Source organism: Salvelinus sp. IW2-2015, linkage group LG4q.1:29 (genome assembly GCF_002910315.2).
Source record: "Salvelinus sp. IW2-2015 linkage group LG4q.1:29, ASM291031v2, whole genome shotgun sequence".
NCBI lineage: Eukaryota > Metazoa > Chordata > Actinopteri > Salmoniformes > Salmonidae > Salvelinus > Salvelinus sp. IW2-2015.
Window position 1 is genome coordinate 61,291,039 of NC_036842.1, and position 12,369 is coordinate 61,303,407.

At 41.2% G+C, this 12,369-nt stretch overlaps 1 protein-coding gene across 2 annotated transcripts in view; it reads left to right on the forward strand.

Annotated features, from left to right (window-relative positions):
- The first annotated feature begins 9,380 nt into the window (after nt 1-9,380).
- adat1 (adenosine deaminase tRNA specific 1) overlaps nt 9,381-12,369 on the forward strand; it is a 38,680-nt gene continuing 35,691 nt past the window's right edge. For both annotated transcript variants that reach the window (XM_023985293.2, XM_070443000.1), the window contains exons 1-4: nt 9,381-9,718; nt 9,845-9,910; nt 10,020-10,074; nt 10,176-10,306. In XM_023985293.2, coding sequence (XP_023841061.1) covers nt 9,577-9,718; nt 9,845-9,910; nt 10,020-10,074; nt 10,176-10,306 — 394 coding nt within the window. In that variant the 5' untranslated portion in view covers nt 9,381-9,576. The remainder of the gene's footprint in view (nt 9,719-9,844; nt 9,911-10,019; nt 10,075-10,175; nt 10,307-12,369) is intronic.

Here is a 12,369-nt window from a genome sequence, read left to right on the forward strand (position 1 = left end):
TGGAGAGTTGATCTCGAGGAAATGTTGTTGGTACATTCTTTATTCATGGCTGTGTTCTTAGGTAAAAAATTGTGAGTTGAGCCACTCCCTTGGCTGAGAAGCGTTATAGGGAAAACGCCTTAAATTCAAATATTTGATTTAAAATTATATGTTTTTTTTCCTCTCTCACCATCTACACACAGAAAAACCCATTGAAAGTTGAACAATATTTCAGAGTTTCCTGCCATGGACCAAATACTAGTTAGGTTGGTTCCCCGAGCCACTTGTTATTTTCGGACTTAGAAAAGTGATGAATCTAAATTGTCCTGGTTGATAAACGCATTCGTGTACGAATTCCCCAAAATTCCTGGCATTGGAATTGAGAATGCTTTGAATCATACAATGTGTGGTACCATATTTAAGGATATTCATGGCTGGTAGTTCTGTAGCTAAAATGTAGTGAGCCACGCCTTCTTGGTCATGAAGAAAGCACAGCCCTACACGAGAATGGTCTCAATATGCTTTACTGTTGGCATGACACAGGACTGATGGTAGGCTCACCTTGTCTTCTCCGGACAAGCTTTTTTCAGGATGCCCCAAACAATCGGAAAGGGGATTCATCCGAGAAAATGACTTACCCCAGTCTCAGCAATCCAATCCTGTACCCTTTGCAGAATATCAGTCTGTCCCTGTTTTTCCTGGAGAGAAGTGGCTTCTTTGCTGCCCTTCTTGACACCAGGCCATCCTCCAAAAGTCTTCGCCTCACGGTGTGCAGATCCACTCACACTGCCTGCTGCCATTCCTGAGCAAGCTGTACTTTTGGTGCCTCGATCCCGCAGCTGAATCAACTTTAGGAGACGGTCCTGGCGCTTGCTGGACTTTCTTGGGCGCCCTGAAGCCTTCTTCACAACAATTGAACCGTCTCCTTGAAGTTCTTGATGATCTGATAAATGGTTGATTTAGGTGCAATCTTACTGGCAGCAATATCCTTGCCTGTGAAGCCCTTTTTGTGCAAAGCAATGATGACGGCACGTGTTTCCTTCTAACCGGGTTGACAGAGGAAGAACAATGATTCCAAGCACCACCTCCTTTTGAAGCTTCCAGTCTGTTATACGAACTCAATCAGCATGACAGAGTGATCTCCAGCCTTGTCCTCGTCAACACTCACACCTGTGTTAACGAGAGAATCACTGACATGATGTCAGCTGGTCCTTTTGTGGCAGGGCTGAAATGCAGTGGAAATGTTTTTTGGAGGGGATTCAGTTCATTTGCATGGCAGAGGGACTTTGCAATGAATTGCAATTCATCTGATCACTCTTCATAACATTCTGGAGTATATGCAAATTGCCATCATATAAACTGAGGCAGCAGACTTTGTGAAAATTAATATTTGTGTCATTCTCAAAACTTTTGGCCACAACTGTATATTGCTGAGTCGTCAGCATACATAGACACATAGGCTTTATTCAAGGTCAGTGGAAGGTCATTTGTAAAAACAGAAAACAATCATGGTCTTAGCCAGTTGCCCTGCGGTAAACCACACTCAACTGAATTTGCATGAGAGAGGCTTTCATAAAAGAAAACCCTCTGTGTTCTATTCAATAGGTAACTCKCAATCCATAATAAGGCAAAGGATGCAAATCCATAACACCTGAGTTTTTTCAGCAATAGGTTATGATCAATGACATCAAAAGCTGCACTGAAGTCTAACAAAACAGCTCCCACAATCAGCTATCAATTTCTTTCAGCCAATCATCAGTCATTTGTGACAGTGCCGAGCATGTTGAGTGCCCTTCCCTATAAGCACGCTGAAAGCCTGTTGTTAATTTTGTTTTCTGTATATGATCAAACACAATTTTTTCCAAAAGTTTGTTAAGCACTTGTAACAGGCTGATTGCTCCGCTGTTTGAACCATTAAAGGGTGCTCTGCTATTGTTGGGTAGCTGAATGACCTTTGCTTCCCTCCACGTCTAAGGGCACACACTGTCTTCTAGGCTTAAATTGAAGATGTGGCAAGCTGGACTCACAATGTATTCCGCTACCAACCTCTGCAATTTACCATCCAGGTTGTTGGTACCAGGTGGTTTATCCTTATAGATAGATGGCAACAATTTTTTCACCTCTTCCACACCCACCTTGTGGAACTCAAAACTACAATGCTTGTCTTWYATTATTTGGTCCATTATGCATGAATATGAAGGCTCAGCATTTGTTGTTTGCATGTCATAACTACGTTTGCTAATCTTGTCAACAAAGAATTATTAAAGTGGTTGGCAATATCAAAGGGTTTTCTTATGAACAAGCCATCTGCCTCAATGAAGAATAGTTAGCCTTTTTGCCTAGAATTTTATCCCAAGTACTCCAGAGCTTTTTACTATCATTCTTTATATAATTTATCTTTGTTCCATAGTATATTATCTTATTTTTGTTTAGTTACGTGATTTCTCAATTTACTGTATGTTTGCCAGTCTGCTGTGTTGTCAGACTTCCAGTATTTGCTATTCTCTTTGCTTCCTCTCTCAGCCATACAGTTTTTCAATTCATCATCTATCCATGGGGATTTGGCAGTTCTAACAGTCAGTTTCTTGATGGGCAGATGCTTATCAGTAACTGGAAGAAGCAGTTTCATAAGTGCACCGTCCGRATGTTCCTCATAACACACATCAGACCACCAAATATTTTTCATAGGAATCATTGCAAAACCTCCTGTATGATCGTTTATACACAATTTTAGGTCCAGTCTTTGGAACATCGGTATTTCTAGATATGGCTATTATATTATGATCACTACATCTGCCAGATATCTACTGTAGGTCCGTCCGCCCAGCTAGATAACTAGGTCCGACCGGCCAGATAGCTACAGTTGAAGTCGGAAGTTTACATACACTTATGTTGGAGTCATTAAAACTCGTTTTTCAACCACTCCACAATTGTCTTGTTAGCAACTATAGTTTTGGCAAGTCGGTTAGGACATCTCATTTGTTCATGACACACGTAATTTTCCCAACAATTGTTTACAGACAGATTATTTMACTTATTATTCACTGTATCACAATTCCAGTGGGTCAGAAGTTGACTGTGCCTTTAAACAGCTTGGAAAATTCCAGAAAATTATTAAATGGCTTTAGAAGCTTCTGATAAGCTAATTATCTTCATTTGAGTCAATTGGAGGTGTACCTGTGGATGTATTTCAGGGCCTACCTTCAAACTCAGTGCCTCTTTGCTTGGCATCATGGAAAATCAAAATAAATCAGCCAAGTCCTCAGAAAAAAAATTGTAGACCTCACAAGTCTGATTCATCCTTGGGAGCAATTTACAAATGCCTGAAGTACCACGTTCATCGTTACAAACAATAGTACGCAGTATAAACAGCATGGACCACGCAGCCGTCATACCGATCAGGAGGAAACGCGTTCTGTTTCTAGAGATGAAGTACTTTGGTGCGAAAAGTGCAAATCAATCCCAGAACAACAGCAAAGGACCTTGTGAAGATGCTGGAGGAAACAGGTACAAAGGTATCTATATCCACAGTAAAACGAGTCCTATATCGACATAAAGCGCGCTCAGCAAGGAAGAAGCCACTGCTCCAAAACCGCCATAGTAAAAAGCCAGACTACGGTTTGCAACTGCACATGGGGACAAAGATTGTACTTTTTGGAGAAATGTCCTCTGGTCTGATGAAACAAAAATAGAACTGACCACTGTATGTTTGGAGGAAAAAGGGGGAGGCTTGCAAGGCCGAAGAACACCATCCCAACCGTGAAGCACGGGGAGGCAGCATCATGTTGTGGGGTGCATCATGAGGTAGGAATATTATGTGGATATATTGAAAGCAACACTTCAAGATGTCAGTCAGGAAGTTAAAGCTTGGTCGCAAATGGGTCTTCCAAATGGACAATGACCCCAAGGCATACTTCCAGAGTTGTGGCAAAATGTCTTAAGGACAACAAAGTCAAGGTATTGGAGTGGCCATCACAAAGCCCTGACCTCAATCCCATAGAAAATTTGTGGACAGAACTGAAAAAGTGTGAGTGAGAAAGGAGGCCTACAAACCTGACTCAGTTACACCAGCTCTGTCAGGAGGAATGGGCCAAAATTCACCCAACTTATTGTGGGAACTTGTGGAAGGCTACCCAAAACGTTTGACCCAAGTTMAACAATTTAAAGGCAATGCTACCAAATACTAATTGAGTGTATGTAAACTTCTGGCCCACTGGGAATGTGATGAAAGAAATAAAAGCTGAAATAAATCACTCTCTCTACTATTATTCTGACATTTCACATTCTTAAAATGGAGTGGGGATCCTAACTGGGAATTTTTACTCTGATTAAATACCAGGAATTGTGAAAAACTGAGTTGAAATGTATTTGGCAAAGGTTTATGCAAACTYCCGACTTCAACTGTATGTCCGTTTGGCCAGCGGACCAAATAGGTAGCTCTGGCCGGCCAGATTAAACAGCATGATCATTACATAGGTGAATCTTGTGCTTGGGACAATAAAATGGCACTCTAAAATGTGCAATTCTGTCACACAACACAATGCCACAGATGTCTTAAGTTTTGAGGGAGCATGCAATTGGCAWGCTTGACTGCAGGAATGTCCACCAGAGCTGTTTCCAGATCCTTTAATTTWAATTTCTCTATCACATGCAGCCTCCAACGTTGTTTTGGAAAATTTCGCAGTATGTCCAACGGGCCTCACAACCGCAGACCACGTGTAACCACGCCAGGCCAGGACCTCCACATCCGGCTTCTTCACCTGCGGGATCATCTGAGACCAGCCACCCGGACAGCTGATGACACTGAGGAGTATTTATGTCTGTAATAAAGCCCTTTTGTGAGGAAAAACTAATTCTGATTGGCTGGGCCTGGCTTCCCAGTTGGTGGGCCTATGCCCTCCCAGGCCCACCCATGGATGCGCCCCTGCCCAGTCATGTGAAATCCATAGACTAGGGCCTAATAATTTTATTTAATTTGACTGATTTCTTTATATGAACTGTAACTCTTTGAAAATCTTTGAAATTGTTGACTGTTGCGTTTATATTTTTGTTCAGTATACTATCCCCTATAGTACAAAAGTATACCTATTCTATTGTTCAACTTGTTCTTCTGTGTGAAAAATAAATATTACAAACATACTCTGGGAAAGTTGTGGGATGCAATAGATCTCAAATTAATACAACCACCTTTTAAACGCAATGAGTCTGATGCAACAGATCAGAACGTTTAGCTTAACATGTTGATAAACTATTAGGCTATTTCTTCACAATATAAGTGCAGCACTAATGTTCCAAAATACAATCAATTAGCGAGAAAACACAGTTCTCAAAAGTGAACTGGACATGATTTGGAAAAACACACACCTGTCTATATAAGGTCCCACAGTTGACAGTGCATTTCAGAGTAAAAACCAAGCCATGAGGTCGAAGGAATTGTCCGTAGAGCTCCGAGACACGATAGTGTCGAGGCACAGATCTGGGGAAGCACACCAAAAAAATTCTKCAGCATTGAAGGTCCCCATGAACACAGTGGCCTTAAATGAAAGAAGTTTGGAACCACCAAGACCACCAAGGTCAGGGAGGTGACCAAGAACCCGATGGTCACTCTGACAGAGCTCCAGAGTTCCTCTGTGGAGATGGGAGAACCTTCCAGAAAGACTTGCATCACCATTCTTGCATCACTCCACCAATCAGGCATTTATGGTAGAGTGGCCAGACGGAAGCCACTCCTCAGTAAAAGGCACATGACATTCCGCTTGGAGTTTGCCAAAATGCACCTAAAGGACTCTCAGACCATGAAAAACAATATTCTCTGTTCTGATGAAACCAAGACTGAACTCTKTGGCCTGAATGCCAAGCATCACATCTGGAGGAAACCTGGCACCATCCCTATGGCGAAGAATGGTGGTGGTAGCATCATGCTGTGGGATGTTTTCAGCTGCAGGGACTGGGAGACTAGTCAAGATCGAGGGAAAAATGAACAGAGCAATGTACAGAGATCCTTGATGAAAACCTGCTCCAGAGCGCTCAGGGCCTCAGACTGGGGCGAAGGTTCACCTTCCAACAGGACAACGACCCTAAGCACACAGCCAAGACAATGCAGGAGTGGCTTCAGGACAAGTCTCTGAATGTCCTTGAGTGGCCTAGCCAGAGCCTAGACWTGAACCTGATCTAACATCTCTGGAGAGACCTGAAAATAGCTGTGCAGCGATGTTCCCCATCCAACCTGACAGAGCTTGAGAGGATCTGCAGAAAAGAATGGGAGAAACTCCCCAAATACAGGTCTGCCGAGCTTGAAGCATCATACCCAAGAAGACTCAAGGCTGTAATCGCTGCCAAAGGTGCTTCAACAAAGTACTGAGTAAAGGGTCTGAATACTTACGTAAATGTGATATTATAAAAAWWAAWAAAAAATCGTAAACATTTCTAAAAACCTGTTTTTGCTTTGTCGTTATGGGGTATTGTGTGTGATGAGGRAAAAAAACTATTTTATTCATTTTAAAATTAGGCTGTAACGTAACAAAATGTGGAAAAAGTCAAGGGGTATGAATACTTTCCGAATTAACTGTATATCATGTAATATGCAGTCCACAAGAAACCGCAACAGATAACTGTTGGAATGGAAGATAATTGGAAGATAATTTAAGATACTAATTGCATAAACAAGGTAACGGGAGTATAGTACAGTAATAAACTAACCTCATTAAAACAACACTTCTATATGTTATGATTATGCTACCATAATCGTTCCATTAACTCAGGTGATCTGAAATTCACCAATGTGAAAAATGACACTTTTGGAGCCTATAGTGGTTGTTGAGAAATGTTATTTCTGGCCAAGTCAGGATAGAAACTGAGGACCTTCAGGTCCACTCTTCCCCTTCCTCGAACATAGTAAAAACATAATTTTCATTGTTTTTCAGCTTATCATAATGAATAATAAACACATATTATGAAGAAGCCTCAATAGCATTTTTTAAAATGTTTTCCTAATTTCTTCCTCCTTTTTCTTCTACCCCCTTTCTTCCCCTTCTTTCTCCCACTTAACATACTATTGTTCCCCAGCTTCACCAGAAGCAACGCCAGGATAGCCAGGATTTGCTGTACATTGTGTCACAGTAAAATGGTGGTCCATTCTACTCAGGAGCAAATCCAAAAGATGCAATGCATCCACAGAATTTACACACCCAGCAGCGTCGCTGATACATTTTCAGACGTTAAAGAGTGACCAATCAGATTAAATGCAGTACGTTTTTCATGTTGGACATACATATTGCACCATACATAATTGCCTGTATGCTGTGTCACAGTAAAAGGGCGGATCCATTCTACTCGAGCACTTTTAGTTTCCAAATCCACCGTTTACACCCCAAGGAGTGTCACTGCTCATTTTGRGGCCCTTAAAAAGAGTGGCCAATCAGCTTAAATGCAGTACGTTTTTCATATTGAAAATGAGTAGTGACACTCCTCGGGGTGTAAACTCTGTGGATTTGAAAACAAGAAGTGCTCCTGAGTAGAATAGCCCCATTTTACGGCGCCACAAAGTACAGGCAATTATGTACAACACAATATGTAGAGTGACTTATTCCACATTTTGTTGTGTTACAGCCTGAATTTAAAATGGATTAAACATTTATTTTTTTCACCCATCTACACACAATACTCCATAATGACAAAGTGAAAATATGTTTTTTGAAATGTTTGATCATTTATTGAAAATGAAATACAGAAATATCTCATTTACATAAGTATTCACACCTGAGTCAATACTTTGTAGAAGCACCTTTGGCGGAAATTACAGCTTTGAGTCGTCTGTATCAGCTTTGCACATCTGGATTTAGGGATTTTCTCCCTTTCTTCCTTGCAGATTTTATCAAGCTCTGTTAAATTAGATGGGAGCGCAGTGAACAGCAATCTTCAAGTCTTTCCACAGATTTTTTAATGGGATTTGATTGGGCCACTCAAGGAATTTCACATTCTTGTTCTGAAGCCATTCTAGYGTTGCTTTGGCTGTATGCTTTGGGTTATTGTCCTGTTAGAATGTAAATCTTTGCCCCAGTCAGGTCGTTTGCACTGAAACTCTAGGCGTGCTATCATGTGCCTTTTTCTCAGGAGTGGCTTCAGTCTGACCACACTCCCATAAAGCCCAGATTAGTGAAGTGCTATCACGACTTCCACCGAAGTCGGCTCCTCTCCTTGTTCGGGCGGCGTTCGGCGATTGACGTCACCGGCTTTCTAGCCATCGCCGCTCCATTTCTCATATATCCATTTGTTTTGTCTTGTTACATTACACACCTGGTTTTCATTCCATAATTACTGCATSTATTTAGTCCTCTGTTCCACACCATGTCTTTGTGTGTAATTGTTTAATGTTATGTGGATTTTGTCAGGCGCTATACTTTTGCTATGTTCCGTGTTTTTGTCACGTTATTGTTCTTATGTGCTGTCATTTTTGGACCGGAATTAAAGTGCGCCTGTTTATTAYACTCTGCTTTCCTGCACCTGACTTCGCCTCCCGTACACACCCCTGACAAGTGTTGTAGAGACTGGTGTCCTTCTGGYAGGTTCTACAATCTCAGCCAAGGAACTCTGTAGTTCTGTCAGAGTGGTCAGTGGGTTCCTGGAGAACACTGTGCTCTTGGAAACGTTCAACACTCTATAAATAGTTTTATACCTTTCCGCAGATATAAGCCTCCTCACAATTCTATGTAAGAGATCTACATACAGTTATTTTGACTTCATGGTATAGTTCCTGCTCAGACATGCACTGTCAACTGTGAGACCTTATATAGATAGGTGTTTCTTTCTAAATCAAGTTGTAGTGACATCTCAAGGATGACCAAAGAGAATTGGATGCACCTGAGGTCAATTTGGAGTGTCATCATAGCAAACGGATGTGAATACTTATATAAATTAGATATTTCTGTAACACAACACAAATTTTAAATAAGTCAAGGGGTATGAATAATAAGAAAAAACAATTGGCCACTCTTTAAGGCCACAAAATGAGCAGAGTCTCTCCTTGGGGTGTAAACTCTGGGTTTGGAATCTAGAAGTRCTCCTGAGTAGAATGGACCCCATTTTTACTGCAATACAATGTACAGGAAATTGTGTAGAGTCCAATAAATTATACATTTTTTACATTTAAGTCATTTAGCAGACGCTCTTATCCAGAGCGACTTATACACAAAAAACATTGTTGACCATTTATGCTTGAAAAAATAAACAAATGAATCACATACCTTGTAGAAATACTTAAAATTATTATTTGTATGATAACTACAGGTCTATCGATAACGGTACACATTTTCGCCCTAATTATTCATTTACAAAGTATACAGGATGGGACTCTTATTCTGAAGGATTCCAAATATCCGTGACCTGGAAGTGCTTAGCTATTCTTGCCTGTTTCACACGGAGCATGTCATGTGTGCAAATAAGAATGTGTGTAATGCAATGAATATTGACTGTATCGTTAAAATACAAATATAAGAGAGACTACGAATAACCGTTTTTTATTAACTTTACGTACCTTCACAACAGGCTGCTGCCACCATAGTTAACCAGATAGCTAGTTTGTTTAAAACTCGCTGCAGTATGTGGACCGCCGATGAGATTTCCAAACTGTGCTATCAGCGCTTCAGCGAGTTGCCCAAGAGAGGAAAGCCCGAGCCGGGCAGGGAGTGGACGCTTTTGGCCGCCGTAGTAAAGTGTTCAGTGTCCCCGAATCAAGAGAAAGGTGAAATATAAATGCATGTCTTTAGCTTTGCGTCATCCACTTCAGTTCATGTTAATACAAATATCGTACTTGATTTTCTACCAGAGTGAATGTCAGTACAATAAGGCTGTTTTATCTCCTTCACAGTTGAGGAGGTAGTGTCATTGGGAACTGGCACTAAGTGTATTGGGCGCTCAGCCATGAGCTCAAAGGGTTGGTATACCTACCTACACACACACTTTATCTTTCACACACACACACACACACACACACACACAAGTCATAGACAGGTAGTGGCTCACTCACTTTCTCGTCCAATCAGGAGATGTGCTCAATGACAGCCATGCAGAAGTCATTGCCAGGAGGGGTTGCATTAGGTGAGAGTGTGTCATGCATGAGAGTAAGACATGTTAGTGACATTTGTTTGTGTCTAAGTATGTTTTACCCATAATAACATAAGCCTACTTTGTTTGTGCAGGTATCTGACTGAGCAGCTGCGGATGGCAGTATGTGGGCAAGGCAGCACTGTGTTTTGTCAGGGAGAGGAGATGGGAAAGTGGAAGGTGCAGTCAGGGGTGTCTTTCCTGTTCTTCACAAGTCACACACCATGTGAGTTTGGTTGTTTGMCATTTTGTTGTTCATGAGAACTATAGGCCTTATAGTCCCAGTCAGTATTAAAGTCCAGGTAGCAGATAATGGACCCCATCAGATATTTATGTAATTGGTGCTGTATATTTAAGCAATAAGGCCCAAGGAGGTGTGATATATGGCCAATATACCATGGCTAAGGGCTGTTCTTGATTGCGACGCAACGCAGAGTGCATGGATACAGCCATTTGCCATGGTATATTGGACATATACCACAAACCCCCAAGGTGCCTTATTGCTATTATACATGGCAAATGTAATTAGAACAGTAAAAMGTTTTAAAAATCATACCTGTGGTATATGGTCTGATATTGAACCTTTATTTAAATAGGCAAGTCAGTTAAGAACAAATTCTTATTTACAATGACGGCCAAACCCGGGTGACGCTGGGCCAATTGTGCGCTGCCCTATGGGACTCCCAATCACGGCCGGTTGTGATACAGCCTGGATTCGAACCAGGGTGTCTGTAGTGATACCTCTAGCACTGAGTTGCAGTGCCTTAGACCGCTGTGCTACTCGGGAGCCCAAAATACACCACGGCTTTCAGCATTCAGGGCTCAAACTACTCAGTTTATAATAACTAGTATACATGGGTTCTAGCTTGAAAAATTGTTAGTTGACAATTCATGCTACCCGCATATAAAAACCACAAAGACTGCCAGAAAGGCCCAAACGCAAGATCGCAATTTTGATGACTCACACAGTGAGCATACTGTACATGGTAAACTGGTGCGCACCAAATTGTACTTCACGTTTTAGTATGGGAAACAGCTGTGAGGATTTTTCTACAATATTCACAACATATTGACACAATTATAATCTTTATAGAATACAAATCTAATTACATGTTATGAGTGAACATTATCAAGCAAGCAGCAGATGAAACAAAGTGAATTATCTCCTCCCTATCTCCCTGGTTTTAGCTTGCGGCTATCTGTCTAGATGGCTAGCTTTAGGATATTTACTAGCCCATACCAGTGACAAACTTGGATATGTTATCAACGTATGGCAGTACACATAAAACATCTAGCTCACTTATTTTGCCAGCTAGAAAGGAAAAGGACACAAATTAATTCAGAAACAGATAACTAGCTCCCCCGGCGCCACAGACACCATCCAACGAGTCATCCACACACGGAGAGCCCAAGTGCAGACAGCCAGCAGCTTCTAAAACACAACTCATGCGGCAAGCTCCAGAAATAAACTTGCAACCAATCAGAACTCCCGTACAAACCCTTCTATCTACGATGTAAAACAGCCTCTTAGATTTAGCCGGTGGAAACTTGTGGAATAATAGACACCAGCTGGAATGCGGTTTTAACCAATCAGGATTAGGCCCACCCGTTGTATAAATACTACTAACCCACAGGGTTTTTTTTGGAGGGGGGGGGATTCCCATGGGATGGGTTGGGTTGGCGACATCACGAAAACGATGTGCGCGCTTCCTTGGGGCATAAGTCTGCCTTTTGTTGTGATTCTGGATGGCCGGATTGCTTGCAAGAATGACAAAGTGCCATGTGGGGAATCGCAAGTGGCGTTTCATATTGTTATTGATACCATGTATTTTTTTGATTGATCTCATGTCAGTCTATGGCAAAAATTCGCTAGCTAGCTAACCAACACCTGTAATGATGTATTTGAGAGACAAAAAGTAGTCATGTGCAAATGTATTTGTTTTCAATAAACATTGGTGACAAAATATAGCTTACATGTTGTCAACAATGTAAGCCAACTATATCTGTTTTGCCTCATGTTTGCGTGTGCGTCGTTTTTGTTGCTGAACAACCAACCTGTATTTTTATATATATATATATATATAAAAAAATATATATTACCAATGTAGAAATGTATGTATACATAATAAGTACATATAGTGGGGAGAACAAGTATTTGATACACTGCCGATTTTGCAGGTTTTCGTACTTACAAAGCATACAATTGTGATTTCTGCGGATTTTGTTTTAGATCCCCGTTCTCTCACCAGGTGAATGTACCTATGATAAAATTACGACCTCTACATGCTT